This window comes from Poecilia mexicana, unplaced genomic scaffold (genome assembly GCF_051168715.1).
Source record: "Poecilia mexicana isolate PSO_F unplaced genomic scaffold, ASM5116871v1 scaffold_17, whole genome shotgun sequence".
Lineage (NCBI taxonomy): Eukaryota > Metazoa > Chordata > Actinopteri > Cyprinodontiformes > Poeciliidae > Poecilia > Poecilia mexicana.
This window is the reverse complement of record NW_028263386.1, coordinates 5,340,233-5,353,382: the sequence shown is the minus strand read 5'-3', so window position 1 is coordinate 5,353,382 and position 13,150 is coordinate 5,340,233. Positions and strand designations below refer to the sequence as shown.

General features: G+C 36.3%; 1 protein-coding gene across 1 annotated transcript in view; it reads right to left on the bottom strand.

Annotated features, from left to right (window-relative positions):
• Positions 1–13,150, bottom strand: part of LOC106929533 (contactin-associated protein-like 4) — a 99,943-nt gene that overhangs the window by 45,319 nt on the left and 41,474 nt on the right. The window contains exons 4-5 of the mRNA XM_015006550.2: positions 8,523–8,670; positions 6,105–6,308 (exon numbers count right to left, since the gene is read on the bottom strand). Coding sequence (XP_014862036.2) covers positions 6,105–6,308; positions 8,523–8,670 — 352 coding nt within the window. The remainder of the gene's footprint in view (positions 1–6,104; positions 6,309–8,522; positions 8,671–13,150) is intronic.

The following is a 13,150-nucleotide window of genomic DNA, read 5'->3' as shown; positions in this document are numbered from 1 at the left end:
ACCGAGCTCACATATTACATTTTCAAACGGAGAAATTTCCCTAATGATAACACTGAATATGAATGCTGGAAGCTTTTTCAGACGTCAGAATTCAGCAACTCGTTTTGAGAAATCCTGATTGGTCAAGCAGAAAATCAACCAAACTATTATAATCTTAATCTCAAATGAGCCGTGTGTAAACAGGATTATAACACTTACATGCAGAGTTATGCAAGAATGAGTAAAAATGAATTTAATCTGTTTTTAATGCTTCTGAAAACAGGTTATGTTCTCTTCAGTGCATATCGTAGTTTTAGGTCTGGTCCGTTTGTTCGTTTTAATCGGATGCAAAATCTGTGGGTGAAGCTAAAAATTAGGGTGATGGCAAAGAGGCGTTCAGAAAACAAGGATTTAGAGTTTATCATCAAAGATAAAGTATATAAATAAATACTTTATAATCACACAATGTACAAAATATACATATTTTTTAATTTGACAGTCTGTTTATATTAATTTTTAACTCAGTTATATGTTTTTGCTTCAACTTTTTCACTATATTTAGCAGTAAAAATCACTGGTTTTGGCCAAAATTGGAATCTATACCTATACTTTGAGCGGACTGTCATTAACACAACGAAACATACATTTAACATTTATTGAAGAAATACTTTAATATGTTCTGAGCTTGTCTACATATTTGACAGAACCAGGGTTTCTGCAGATTTTACAAGATCAAGTTTAAAATTTTTTATGGAAATTATAAATGAAATTAGACCTGCATCACGACAAAAACTCACAAAAGAAAATCTCAACTAAATAAACAGAAACGGACAATTTTTATTTTTTTTTGTGTGTGTTAAGAAACACCTTGTGTTTTTTGTTAGGAATGTTTGTAAAGGATTCTTATAGTAATGTCTGGTGTGGACGTCAATGGGGATCCTTAAATAACCAAAAACACAAGTAATGAGGCTTTTTGGTGAAAACGAACAATAAAATCATTTTAATAAAGATATGCTGCTTGTTGAAACTCCCTGATTTACTGACAAAGTCCTTCAGAAAGCATCAAGATCATTCCTGTCTGCCTTTGAAAACTGGATGTTTACTTTTAAAATCTGAATCCATTTCCATGAATCTGAAAAGTAAATTTGGATTAAGTGAAAGTATAAGTGCTTTTCAGGTTGAATGCTGTTCTGAAGGACATTAGGATTGACTGCGCTGTCTCATCGTTACAGTCGATGCCGTTTGTTTTATCATTCTGCGCCTGACCTCAGGGGAAAATCGCTTCATCGTATCTCTTCTGCCTTCCTATTAAAACGCCTCTAAATCTGATCACTCTTATCGGGAAAACCGCTTGGTGTTACATCGTTTCGCCGGCTGACTCTCGTAAAGCTCAACCTCCGTCAAAGACGGCCTGTAACAATTCAATGCAGATCACATAACGGGAGGCTTCCAGCTGGATCCGTTGCTTTTTATTCCCCGATAGAAAGGATTCACTTCGTTTTTTTAAAAGAAGGATCAGATTCGGCTTGACAAGGTTGAGTAATAATAATTATAACACATGTCCTAAAGCTGAAAACTAACAAATGAACCAAAAATAACGGGGTGGGAACTGAGCTTACGAGGCAGATAACTTCAGATGACAGAAAAGCTCTGCCAGATATTTGCTTCTGCTCCAAATGAATCAGCTCTGAAGTTTCTAATTGGAGCTCTTGGTGCTGCCGTTATTCAAGATCATGTTGCAGTTTCCGGGCTGTTGCTCAGTGTTGCCTCATAAAGAGAGGAGCGGGATCTGAAGTGAACGGTGGGAGGAGAAAAGAGGCCTGGATGTGCTGGCGCTTCGGAGAACAGCAGGCATGAACTCTGGGTCGGCAGATGACCTGAATTATGAGCAAAACAGTAAGACGGGCGATAAATAAAGCAGGTAATGTGAAGCAGGGAGCTGAAAGATGTATAAAAAGCTTAAAACTGCTTCTGAGAAGCAATGAGAGAAGAAGAAAACCCAAGAAATGAGGAGCGGATAAGGGTCTAAATGGGCTGTGAGTCTTATGATGGAGCATCAGAAAATAAAGTCACAGTGTTACAAGAATAAAGTCGTACAATAATGAATCAAAATAATATGAAAATAAATCTGAAATTGTAAAAGAATTAGGTGAAATATTACAGCTGCATGACATTAGGTCAAAAATTATGAAAAAAAGTATTTATATTGTGAGCAAATCATACAAGACTTAAGTCAAAATATTACAAAAATAAATGTTACAAGAAAAAAGTGATTATGAGAAATAAAATCATAATATCGTCAGTAAAAATAATAGAATAAGAATAAAGGTGGACTATTATAAGTTGAAATATTACAAAAAAGTCAAAATTTTGTGAAGATTTATAAGAGAATTAAGTCCAAATATTAAAAGAATAAAGTCACAATATTACATGAATAAAGTCGCATGATAGTAAGAAGAAATGTTATGAGATTTATGTCACAATATTATAAGAAAAAACTCATTATATTGTGAGAAAGTAGTACGAGAATTAAGTCAAAATTTGATTTGAATTTAAAAATATTTCATTGATCCCAAAGGGAAATTAAATGAAATAATACAAGAAAAATGTCATAAAATTAGGAGAATAATGTTGTACAAGAATAAATATATATATAATTAAGTTTATTTTTGATATAAAGTTAAAAAAAAAAAAAAAAAAACGCAGCTAGAAATGAATCGGAGGAAAATCTTTCCTCCATCCTGAACCATCTGTGTTAGATATTTAGAAACTTTAGATATGTGAAAAGAAACAATAAGTTTAAAATGTAACAGCATTTAAAAGAAGAAACACTCCAGAGTTTGATGTTTAATATGAGATTAATGTTTTGTCATTTTTGAAGGACGTAAAAAAGAGCCGACGACTAAATAAAAACCCACAAAAGACAAAATCTTTTTTTTTTTGTTCGTTGGATGGACCAAAAACTGAACTTTTATTTTTCTGGTAATTATTTTCTAACTCTAATGTAGAATGTAGAAAAATCTATTTTTCATCCCAAGGCTATGCAGTTCATCTTCCTAATTGGACAGTTTTCCAAGGTGATCTACTCGTTACAGAAACAGAGACTTTCCAAAAAAGTACCTGGGTCATTTTTTTAAAGGTGACACAGATGCAGGGGATAAAGGTCCTACAGAGAGCGCTCAAGGTGACATAAATTAGTTATTTCCACAATGTCAGAACCTTTGTTTAGAAACTTTTATCTCTTTTCAGATGCTCCACAGCTCTTGAAAATGTAAAAAAAAATATATAAAAAATTAAAAAACTGAGCAAAAACAATCCTTGGAAGATGAAAATGAATGTTAATGCCAGTTGGAAACTGGTTTAAACTCAAAATGTCCGCCGCTCACATAAACAAACAGTTTTGTACGGACTGCAAGCAGAGCAGAAAGTCTTGGTGAGTCCAGACGTAACACATGGTGCCACGAACCAGAACCATCCATCATGGCAGTAACGAGACGGCGATGCAGCCGCCAAGAGAGAGCCGGGGATTAACCAATCAGAGGCCAGCATGTGAGCTGGCAGCCAGTAACTCTCAATAAAACATCACAGGATCTCATTCTGCGTTTTTCATGGACCTCTGTGACGATGAATCAAACAATTGATCTGCCTTTCATGGATAAACTGTTTTTTCCTCATGATTCAAAATAGCCCAAGTTAGTTTCTTCTTATTTTTACAGTTTTATTTTTGAAGTTCCCTTCTTTTATAGACTTATATTTTAAAAGTTTTCTGTGTATTTTTATAACAAATGCCTGAATCTATTTGTATCAGATCTTAATCTGGACCTGAAGTCCAGTTTCTTAATAGATCAGGTAAATATTTATTTACCTTTAGCAATATTTTTCAGCATCTTGCTAAAGGTAAGATGGTTTGAGCAGCTAAATTTGAGATTAGCTGCTTTAGAGTGGAATATTGGGGTTTTATCTGGTTGCCCAACATAAAATAGTGCAAAAATGTTTTTTTTTTATAGTAAAACTATGCAAATAAAATCTGAAAAGTGTGGCTTGTAAGTATTTTAGGGTGTATATCCACAAGCTTTACAGATGAGTTTTTTCTTATTTCAAGAGAACCAACCATCTCTCCATAACATAAAGTGTTTAATTTTTCTGAATTTGCTGAATTAGAAAGAAAAATCAATAAATTTTAACATTATTTTGTGTTATTCTGTAGTATTACCATTGAAAAGAATAAAAATAGGTGAAATACTTAATTTCTCATTAACAGAGAGATGTTCATACAGAAGTACTGTCTGCAGTTGCTCTTAAATTAATGTTAAAACTTCACTTCAGGAAGTGTTTTAACTAACCACATCCCTCAAAACCAACCTTGCCTATTGGCATGGTTTTTTTTTCTTCTAATTTTGCTCCATTATTTTCCACTTTTCTGTCATCATCACATCTTTGTTTTCATAGAAAATCAGTAATGTTTGGTTGAGAAGTTGACGCTGCTCAGTCATGCAGCTATTAACAGAACCACCTAAAGTGTATTTTTCATTCCACATCAGAATCTGTTTCGACCGTTTCTCTTTCTTGTTCTGGTATGGTCCCGCCACATTTATTTCTGTATGAACTGGATCCACTTAAGGATGACCAGCGATGCCCTCTACTGGATGGAACCAAAACTACAACATTAAAAGAAGTTCTTAAGTGGATTTTACTAGTTAATCAAATTGAGCTCATTTTAATCGAACTATTAATCAACAATCACAAGTGGATTAACTGTTTTCATCCCCAGTTCTAAGCCATCTCACTGTAGTCCTGGCTGTTCAAATACTTTATATGGACCATTATGTATTTTTGTTAAAGGTGTTGTTGGCTCTAGTAGCCTTTATTTGAAAGTAGTTTGACAAGAAAAAGGGGGAAGATGTGCGGCAAATGTCACCAGGCCGGGACTCAAACCTGCGACCACCGGCATGAGGACTAAGGCCTCAATACATGGGTTGCACTGCGCCCCTGCGCCACCACAGCACAACCATTATGTTTTAATTCTTACTTATAGAATGTCTAATATTTTGGCATGATAGAAAAAATGCTGAGGTACTCCTTTTAGCTCACCAACTTTGACAGCATGATGACCCAGATTGCTGATTCTGTCTTTGTTTCTGTATGGGCGAACCCAACAACACACAGAGGAAATCTTTTTCTGGAGGAAAACCGCTTCATGTTCTCTGCCTTTATTCCCTCCTCTCTGTTTCTCTGGTTTCCTTTCAGGTGTTAACAACCTGATTACTTTCTGCTCAGATGGTCTGGCTGCTAATTGGATTCCTGTGGTTTCAAACCGACCAATCACCACAGAGAGCCGTCAGTCAAACGAGAACACCTGAGGAGCTCTGGCCGTCTCACTGCGTCCTGTTTGTGTGAGCAGTTGATGCGTTGGCCGCTAATTAGCCACCAAGAATGTTAAAGTATGCTCTGTTCCGACTTGGCTGAATGCATTTTCAGCTTATATTTGTTAGAAATAGTAACGTATTTTCTGGACCCCAGAATTAGTTGCACATGTCAAAAAATGATTATGAAGAGGAAAAAACATGTATAACTTGCAGGAAAATACTGTAAAAATATTTACAACTTTCTTTAAATAATCATTTTTTATACCGTATTTTTCCTTCATAAAATCTTCCTTGTTTTTCAATTATTATTATAAAATGTAACTTAAAGATGTTATTTGCCAGGCTCCTTTTTCTGATTACCTGCCAGTCAAGCTAGCATAGCTAGCATAGCCAGCAAGTATGAAATTAAAAAGTTTCTCAGAAGAAAAAGAGAAGACTCTAAAACTGGAAAGTAAGAGGCAGCACTTATGCTAAAATAATGTAGAAATTATTAAATAATGGTTAAAAACACTCTAAAAATTGATATTTTTTACATATTTTGTAGCATTATCTTTGGGTTTTTGTAAACGGAGATCCCGGTCAGAAGGTAATGCCATTTGGGGGTTCATGGCATGGAAAAGTTTGGGAACCGCTGTCCTAAATAACAGATTAAAAACAATAAATATTTTACCTGTTAAGCTTATATGCTAATTTATTCAATAATTTAGCCGCAAAAACAAATAAACTTTAGACTCCGAGCACTAATATTAAGTGTTTTACCTTGTCTGAGCAGCAGCTGTAGCTTCCCCCTCTCCAGCTGCAGGCTGAGGACTGACCCTTCCCGCCCTTCGGCGTGCAGCAGTGTCCCGGAGTTCCTCAGGGTTTTGAACTTCAGGGAGATGACCTGCTTCGACCCCTGCCTCGGCACTGGACCCGGTCGGTACGTCAGGCTGCTGCCGCCGTCGAAGCTCATCACATCTGAGGCTGAAAATAAAAATAAGACAGAAGCATCTTCAGCTGTGATCCTCAGCCTTTACACTCGCAGTGAGTTCAGCTTGTTACTGGGTTACAAATCTGTTTTCTGTTTATCAAGCACTTTCTCTGCCGGTGTCCTCTGCTGGCTGGGGATTTAGACTGAGGCGAGACGAACGGTGTAGATGGGAAAGAATGGACTGCTGTTAAAAAGAGCAGCTGCTGAGCTCAGCATCAGTTTCCTCTTCAGTTGTACAACTAATTTCCCTTTCTCTTTTTAATGAAGTTGGCAAGTCTTTGACCTCACTTAGCTTGCAGTAATGTGCTTATTGCACTGTACAGTACATTTCCTGCTGATTACAGAGCAGCTCCGATCGCCCGACTCATCCTTTGTGTGGAGCTGAAAACGCTGTTTCCAGCTTCCTTTATGTACAACTGAACATGTTCATCTAGCTCCTAGATAAGATTTATATGTTTTATTCAACTGCAGTAAGGCCCAACCCTGTAATTATTCAAAACAACAGAATTTTTCTAGCTGAATCTCAGTCTGTGCACTGTAAAAACACAAAATCTTACCAAGTATTTTTGGTCTTGTTTTTAGTGCACTTGAAATAAGACAAAACTTACAAGCAACGTTTCAGACAAATATGGGTGCTTGTTTGAAGTCAATAATTAATTAATATTGATGAAAAAGTCCCTGTTATTTCACTTGTAACATAGAAAAATGTCTTGTTATATGTGAAATAATCTGCCAGTGGAGTTAATAATTTTTCTTTAATTAATGTTAAGGAATTATTGACCTACCCCCAAATCTGACCAACTATTTTTGATCTAGTTTCTTGTCCAAACATCTCAGTACATTTGAATAAGACAAGCGTACCTGTCTTATTCAAGTAACTTCAAGTAACTCAGGAGCTTGTTTAAAGTCAATAATTCCTTAATATTGATGAAAAAGTTTTAGTTCCACTTATTTCACAATCAAAGGTCACTGAGCCGTTACCTAGCAACGCCAGCCCAGCCCAACCCGTTACCTAGCAACGCCAGCCCAGCCCGTTACCTAGCAACCCAGTTCTAGTTCCATTGGAAGTTTATTTCACGTATAACATGGAAAAATGTCTTGTAATAACTGACATAATCTGTTAGTGGAACTGGTAAATCTTTTTAAATTAATCGTAAGGAATTATTTACTTAAACTGCAAGAACAAAGAATGTGTGTGTAATTTCTCGTACAAAGACCTTACTACATTTGAAATAAGACAAAAGTAACTGTCAAGCAAAATTACAACATAATATGGGAGCTTGTTTTAAGTGAAATATTCCTTAATATTAATGAAAAAGTACTAGTTCATTATTTCTCTGATGTTAAGACATTTTCTGTTTTGTGGTTGTAAACTGTTCACACAGAAGTCTCATTGAGGTCGCATTTAATTATGCAAAAACGCAAAAAGAAAAAACTGAACTTAGCACAAATCTGATTTATATTGGGTACAAAGGGGGAGAACAATATGAATATTTTTATCAAATATATTCATCAAAAAGATTAAAAGACTGCTTCAGCATTGTACTACCTGCATACAAACATTAGAAACATTCCAAAATTTTATATAAATGACACTGTCTCCAAATGTAATTACTTTTAGCCCTTTTTAATACTTTCTAGGAAAAACAAAGCATGCATCTGCAGATAAATGCTGCAGCTTTCCAGTGAAATTAAGCAGGCAGCGCTACAGTGTCAGCATGAGGTCTCACTCTCCCCCCTGAAGGTGCAATTCTCTCCGCCGTTCAGCGGGTGACAGAGAGGAACATCACCTCAAGTTGAGTGCTTGGCAGCAGACATAAACCTGGGGCTTTTACTACAAAGCAGGATTAAAGGCTCAGTGAAGTAACTTCATGTTCAGCGTTGGGTTGTAGTGTCATAAAAGCTGGTTTACCTCATACTTCTGTTCAAATCGAACCTTAGGGGGGTAAACTGCTCCTGTTTGACTCATATATTTTGTACAAAACGGTGAAAACCTTCAGAAATACTCATTTAACATGCATAAGAATAACAATAAAACTTGATATGTCCCATGTTTTAAATACATTTATTTGCACGAGTATGCAGTGAACCGTTTCTTGCAGAAAGTTGCTGTCAATAGGAATAGATTGACCAAAAACAGATCCCAATTCTGATCACTGAGTTGCTGAATATTGTAGTAGCTGAAGTCGAGATGGTTTGAGACTCACTGTACGGACATCCGTAGGCCTCCAGGCGCAGTCCGATCCGCCCAGCGGGATTCCAGTCCAGAGGAATGAGGCGCAGGAAGCGAGCGACTGCAGGCTGCTGCAGCTTGTACTGAACCACACTGTCTGCGTTAGAGTTACCTGGAAAAGACTGGAAACACACACACATGTACAGACACATTAAATATTTCTATAATAAAAACTACATCATTAAATAAGTTATTGTGCAAAATTTACATTTGGGATGTTTTTGTACTTCCATTTGGGTTTCTATTGATTCTAAAAACAGCACAAACACTTAAAAAAGCTGGGGAGTTTTTTTGGCAATAAGTTCATGTTTTTGGGTGTCTGGAAAGTGAGTCATTTCAAAAACCTATTGACTGTTAAGTCACAACTGAGGGCACTACCCGTTGCCTAGCAACCTCAGCGGAGTTCTGACCAATCTTGCTGAGCTTCAGCAAGATTGGTCAGTTGGTTTTACTGCTGCATAACGGCTGCTGGAAAATTCATGTGTTTTGTTGCAGAAACCACTTGTTGCATGTTTGTTGGTTGTGAAGGAGCCTCTACTTCTGCTTTTCAAATTTGCATGGTTATATAATTGTCCTTCTGTTTGCAATTATTTTCATGAATGAATGTAAACGTTGATTTGTGGGGGCATGGCCAGCAGCAGCTTATTTGAATTTAAAGTGACAAGACGCCCTAAATCAGCTCAAAGTAGTCAGAACTGATCAGCGTAAAATCTTAGTATCTAAGAATGATTTTGTGCAAAAAATTTACTGAAAATGTTGTGTAAAAATCTATTGACCTAACATATTCAACAATGCATAATATTTCACTTTTCACATTGCTTAACTACTAACATAATGCTTGTAAATATTTCAAAAGAATTATGAGCACAAGTTAGAAACTGATCTGTGAAATGACGAGCTGAATGTCTGACGGATTGCTTTCTGTCCCTTTCTTTGCTCATTCAGTTTCCTCCATCTGGCAATCTGTCCTAATTGCTCGCCTCCCTTGAGGTTGACATGCAGGTTAACTATCTCCCCCACTGCTGAATACAAGCCTAAATACATAATTAACTCATTTATTCCCCTCATAATAATGACAGCAGAGTTGATTCGTCTGATAATGAAGAGAATTTTACTGCGATAGCAAATTAGTTTTTAGTTACTTCAAATCAGTTTGAGACTCAATCGACTGTTTTTTAAATTACCAAAGAAATTAATTTGACCCAAACAAATCAAACTAATTTATCGTTTTACGTCGACTGTGATTTAGAAAGTTTGGAAAGTGGGACTGAAACGCCACTTTTTTAAAGGTGAAATGTTTTATTTCTCCACTTTCTTGTGTTTAATCAACTCTTGCACAATATACCGACTGACAGAAAATATCAACGAGTGCAATGTCATAACTGTAACCTTGGTGCAACATCAAGTAGGTTAGTTTGTTTCAATATATATGTATATGACCAGATAAATGGACTTTCACAAGCCTTAATACACAAAGTTGATACAGATTTCAGTGGATAAAATGGTTCCTTAGACAGAAACTGCATTGTTTTATAATTGGAATAAATATGATCTGATTGAATTGGCTGCATATTTTTGTAAATTGCATGAGTGTAAAATGCTTCGAGACATTATTTGTTGTCCACTGACATTATATAAATATAGGCTGAAATGACTCATTAAATAATTTAACATTCCTCAAAGCAAATTATCTGCCTCGATGCTTCGTTAAATTTATGCTTTACTATATAGCGTACTGTGTTCGGGTCAGATGATTATTTGTGTTGGACAATGCTCTCACTTCTGGCATTGCTAATTGCTATTAGCCTTTATGGAGGGAAATGAGGAGGAACAGAAAGAAACGCCGCCAAGAAATAGACAAAAAGTTTCAAAACTGATTGATCACTTTAAACTACAACAAAAAGATGACAATCCTTTCCAGAACAGAACGGAATCAGAACAGAATCTGACATGTTGTACATGTACAATGAAATACATTTTAGCTAACATTATATGCAGTAGCTGGTCAAGAACAGTAATAACATGAAATATATATTTCATTAAAGTTTTTTTATATTTCAAATTTGGGACTGAAAGTAGGCATAATGTTTACTAAAATCTCAATTTAAATTTTCTTTTAAAAAGTTATATTTCTCATCTTTTTTAAACTTAAAACAAATTTTTAGTACTTTAAACTTGAGAGTAAAAGTGATGTTTGAAGCAGTAAAAAATGTTTGCTACCCTTTTCTTCATGTCGTTCACATCCAACATTCCCCTTCTTCCTCGTTCTGATTCACTCTTTCACATAAATAGTCCTCCTGATTCGCTTTATGTGTTCTTAGAAAACAACTGAAACAACAAATTATCTCTAATTTGCTCTGCAGCTGTGAATCGATGAGTAAATTAATAAAAATATTAGTTTTCATGAGGTTGCAGCTATTTATATAAAGACTACATTTTATGTACAAGAAAAAAACATATACTTGTTACTTTCTTACATTTTCATAAAAGAAAAGCATCAGATTTCTTTTTTTAATGCTTGAAACCATTAAGTCTTTTTTTTAAGTCACGTTGCAAAAAAAGTTTTAATTTTTAGTGCAAATATCTAAAACTAATTTATACAAACATGTCACATAAAGTTAGCACCATAGAGACCCAATTAGAGCTGATTCAGAGATTAGTTACTTTCGCAATGCAAAAACAAGTATTTTTATCTAGATTTAGTGAAATACACTGGAAATAAGATAAAACTGTCCATTTTCTTTACACCCTTATCCCTGGTGGGGTCAGGAGGGCTGCTGGTGCCTCTCCAGCTAATGTTCCAGGTGAGAGGCAGGTTCACCCTGGACAGGTTGTCAGTCTGTTGCAGGGCAACACAGAGACAAACAACCATGCACAGCTAGGGACAATTTAGACAGACCAGTTAACCTGACAGTCATGTTTTTGGACTGTGGGAAGAAACCAGAGTACCCAGAGAAAATCCACACATGCAAAGGGAGAACATGCTCCATGCAGAAAGACCAGGGCCAGGAATTGAACCCAGAACCTTCTTACTGCAAGGCAACAGCTCTACCAACTGAGCCACTGTGCAGCCCTACACTGGAAATAAGATAAAACTGACTTACAAATAATTAATCAGAAAAGTACTTGTTTAAATAATTCCTTAATATTGATAAAAAGGCTGTAAGTGAAACAATCTGCCAAAGGAACCAGATTTTTTCTACAATATTAAGGAATTATTGACTTAAAACAACCTTCTATACTGTGCTGAAAAGTTACTTTAAGTTAGTCTTATCTTATTTTAAGTGTACTATGATATTTGCACTAGAAACTGGACCAAAATATTTGTGTTTTTGCAGTGCAGATGGTGACTGGACATGAGCCAACCAGCAGGTTGCAGAAACGGATTGCTGAAAAGATGTCACAAAATAAACTAAAACAGAACATCACATGTTAAGAAAATAGATGGAAATGAACTGTTGAGAAATTCAATTTTCAAAGGAAGTGATGAAGGAAATTTGAGAAAGAGGGGAGAAGTAAAACAATCAGGACTCCGCTCTCACATCCTGAGCCCTCCAGGAGGAAAGAAACAAACAGATAAAGAGGAGCAACAATAAAGGAAAGATGGATTGCAGCATTTCCAAACACCAACAGGCTTCCAAGGCAGGAAGAGGAGGGAGGAAGACATCCTCTAACACAGAGAGGAAAACAACATATTGCCTCCTCTGGTCCACATCCCACTATTCTGAGATCTGAAGCCCAGTAGGTAATGTGTTGTGCTTGATCCAGCGGCTCTGAAATGATTTTTCCCCCTCTGACAGACTCCCTAAGCTGACTCCTTCAGAGAAGTTCAGAGACACTTTGAAATGCGGCTGGGCTGCTGCAGAATATATGTATAGTGCCAGATCAACATGTTTAAAGCTGGATCCCCAGCGCTGAGATTAGCCGGATTCCCTCCACACGGGAAATTGCCTTGGCTGGGCTTCTAATCAGAAAACTCCTCCGTGCAGCAGCGTGACAAATGTGGCTTCAACCTGGGTAAATGTTCATGCTCAGAGTGGGGGGGGGGGTTAAAAATGTAAGTTTGTTGCATTATTTGGAGTTTCTGCAGAAAACGAGACGCAGAACTCAACAAATCTGAGGCGGGCTCACTGGGCTGATGGAGGCACCGCTGTGTTTTGCTACGACATCAAAGCTCGTTGGTATTCCTGGACGATAAACTGCAGCTACGCTACAGCAGAGGACAAGCATGACAGACACCCACAAAACACAAAGAAGGCAGAAACTTCACAGCCTGTGACAGGACGGAAACGATTAATCGGATTAATTGTGATTAATCAGTTATTTAAATGATCATTAATTGTTAACTGGAGTACACAAACTCAAAAAAGGCCATTTACTGAAAGAACTACATACAGAGCAGTAATTAAGCCAAAACTGTACAAAATATTTTTATATATTACATCTAAAATAAAAAACCCTGTTTGTAAATCTGTTCTACCCAGAACTCCTTAAGTGGAAGAGCTTTATGTTCACCTGGTGCAAAGTCTGTAAAAGAAATCTTCTATTAAACACCTTTAGCTATCCAATTAGCAATCCAAAAATATTAGCACTGAAACGATT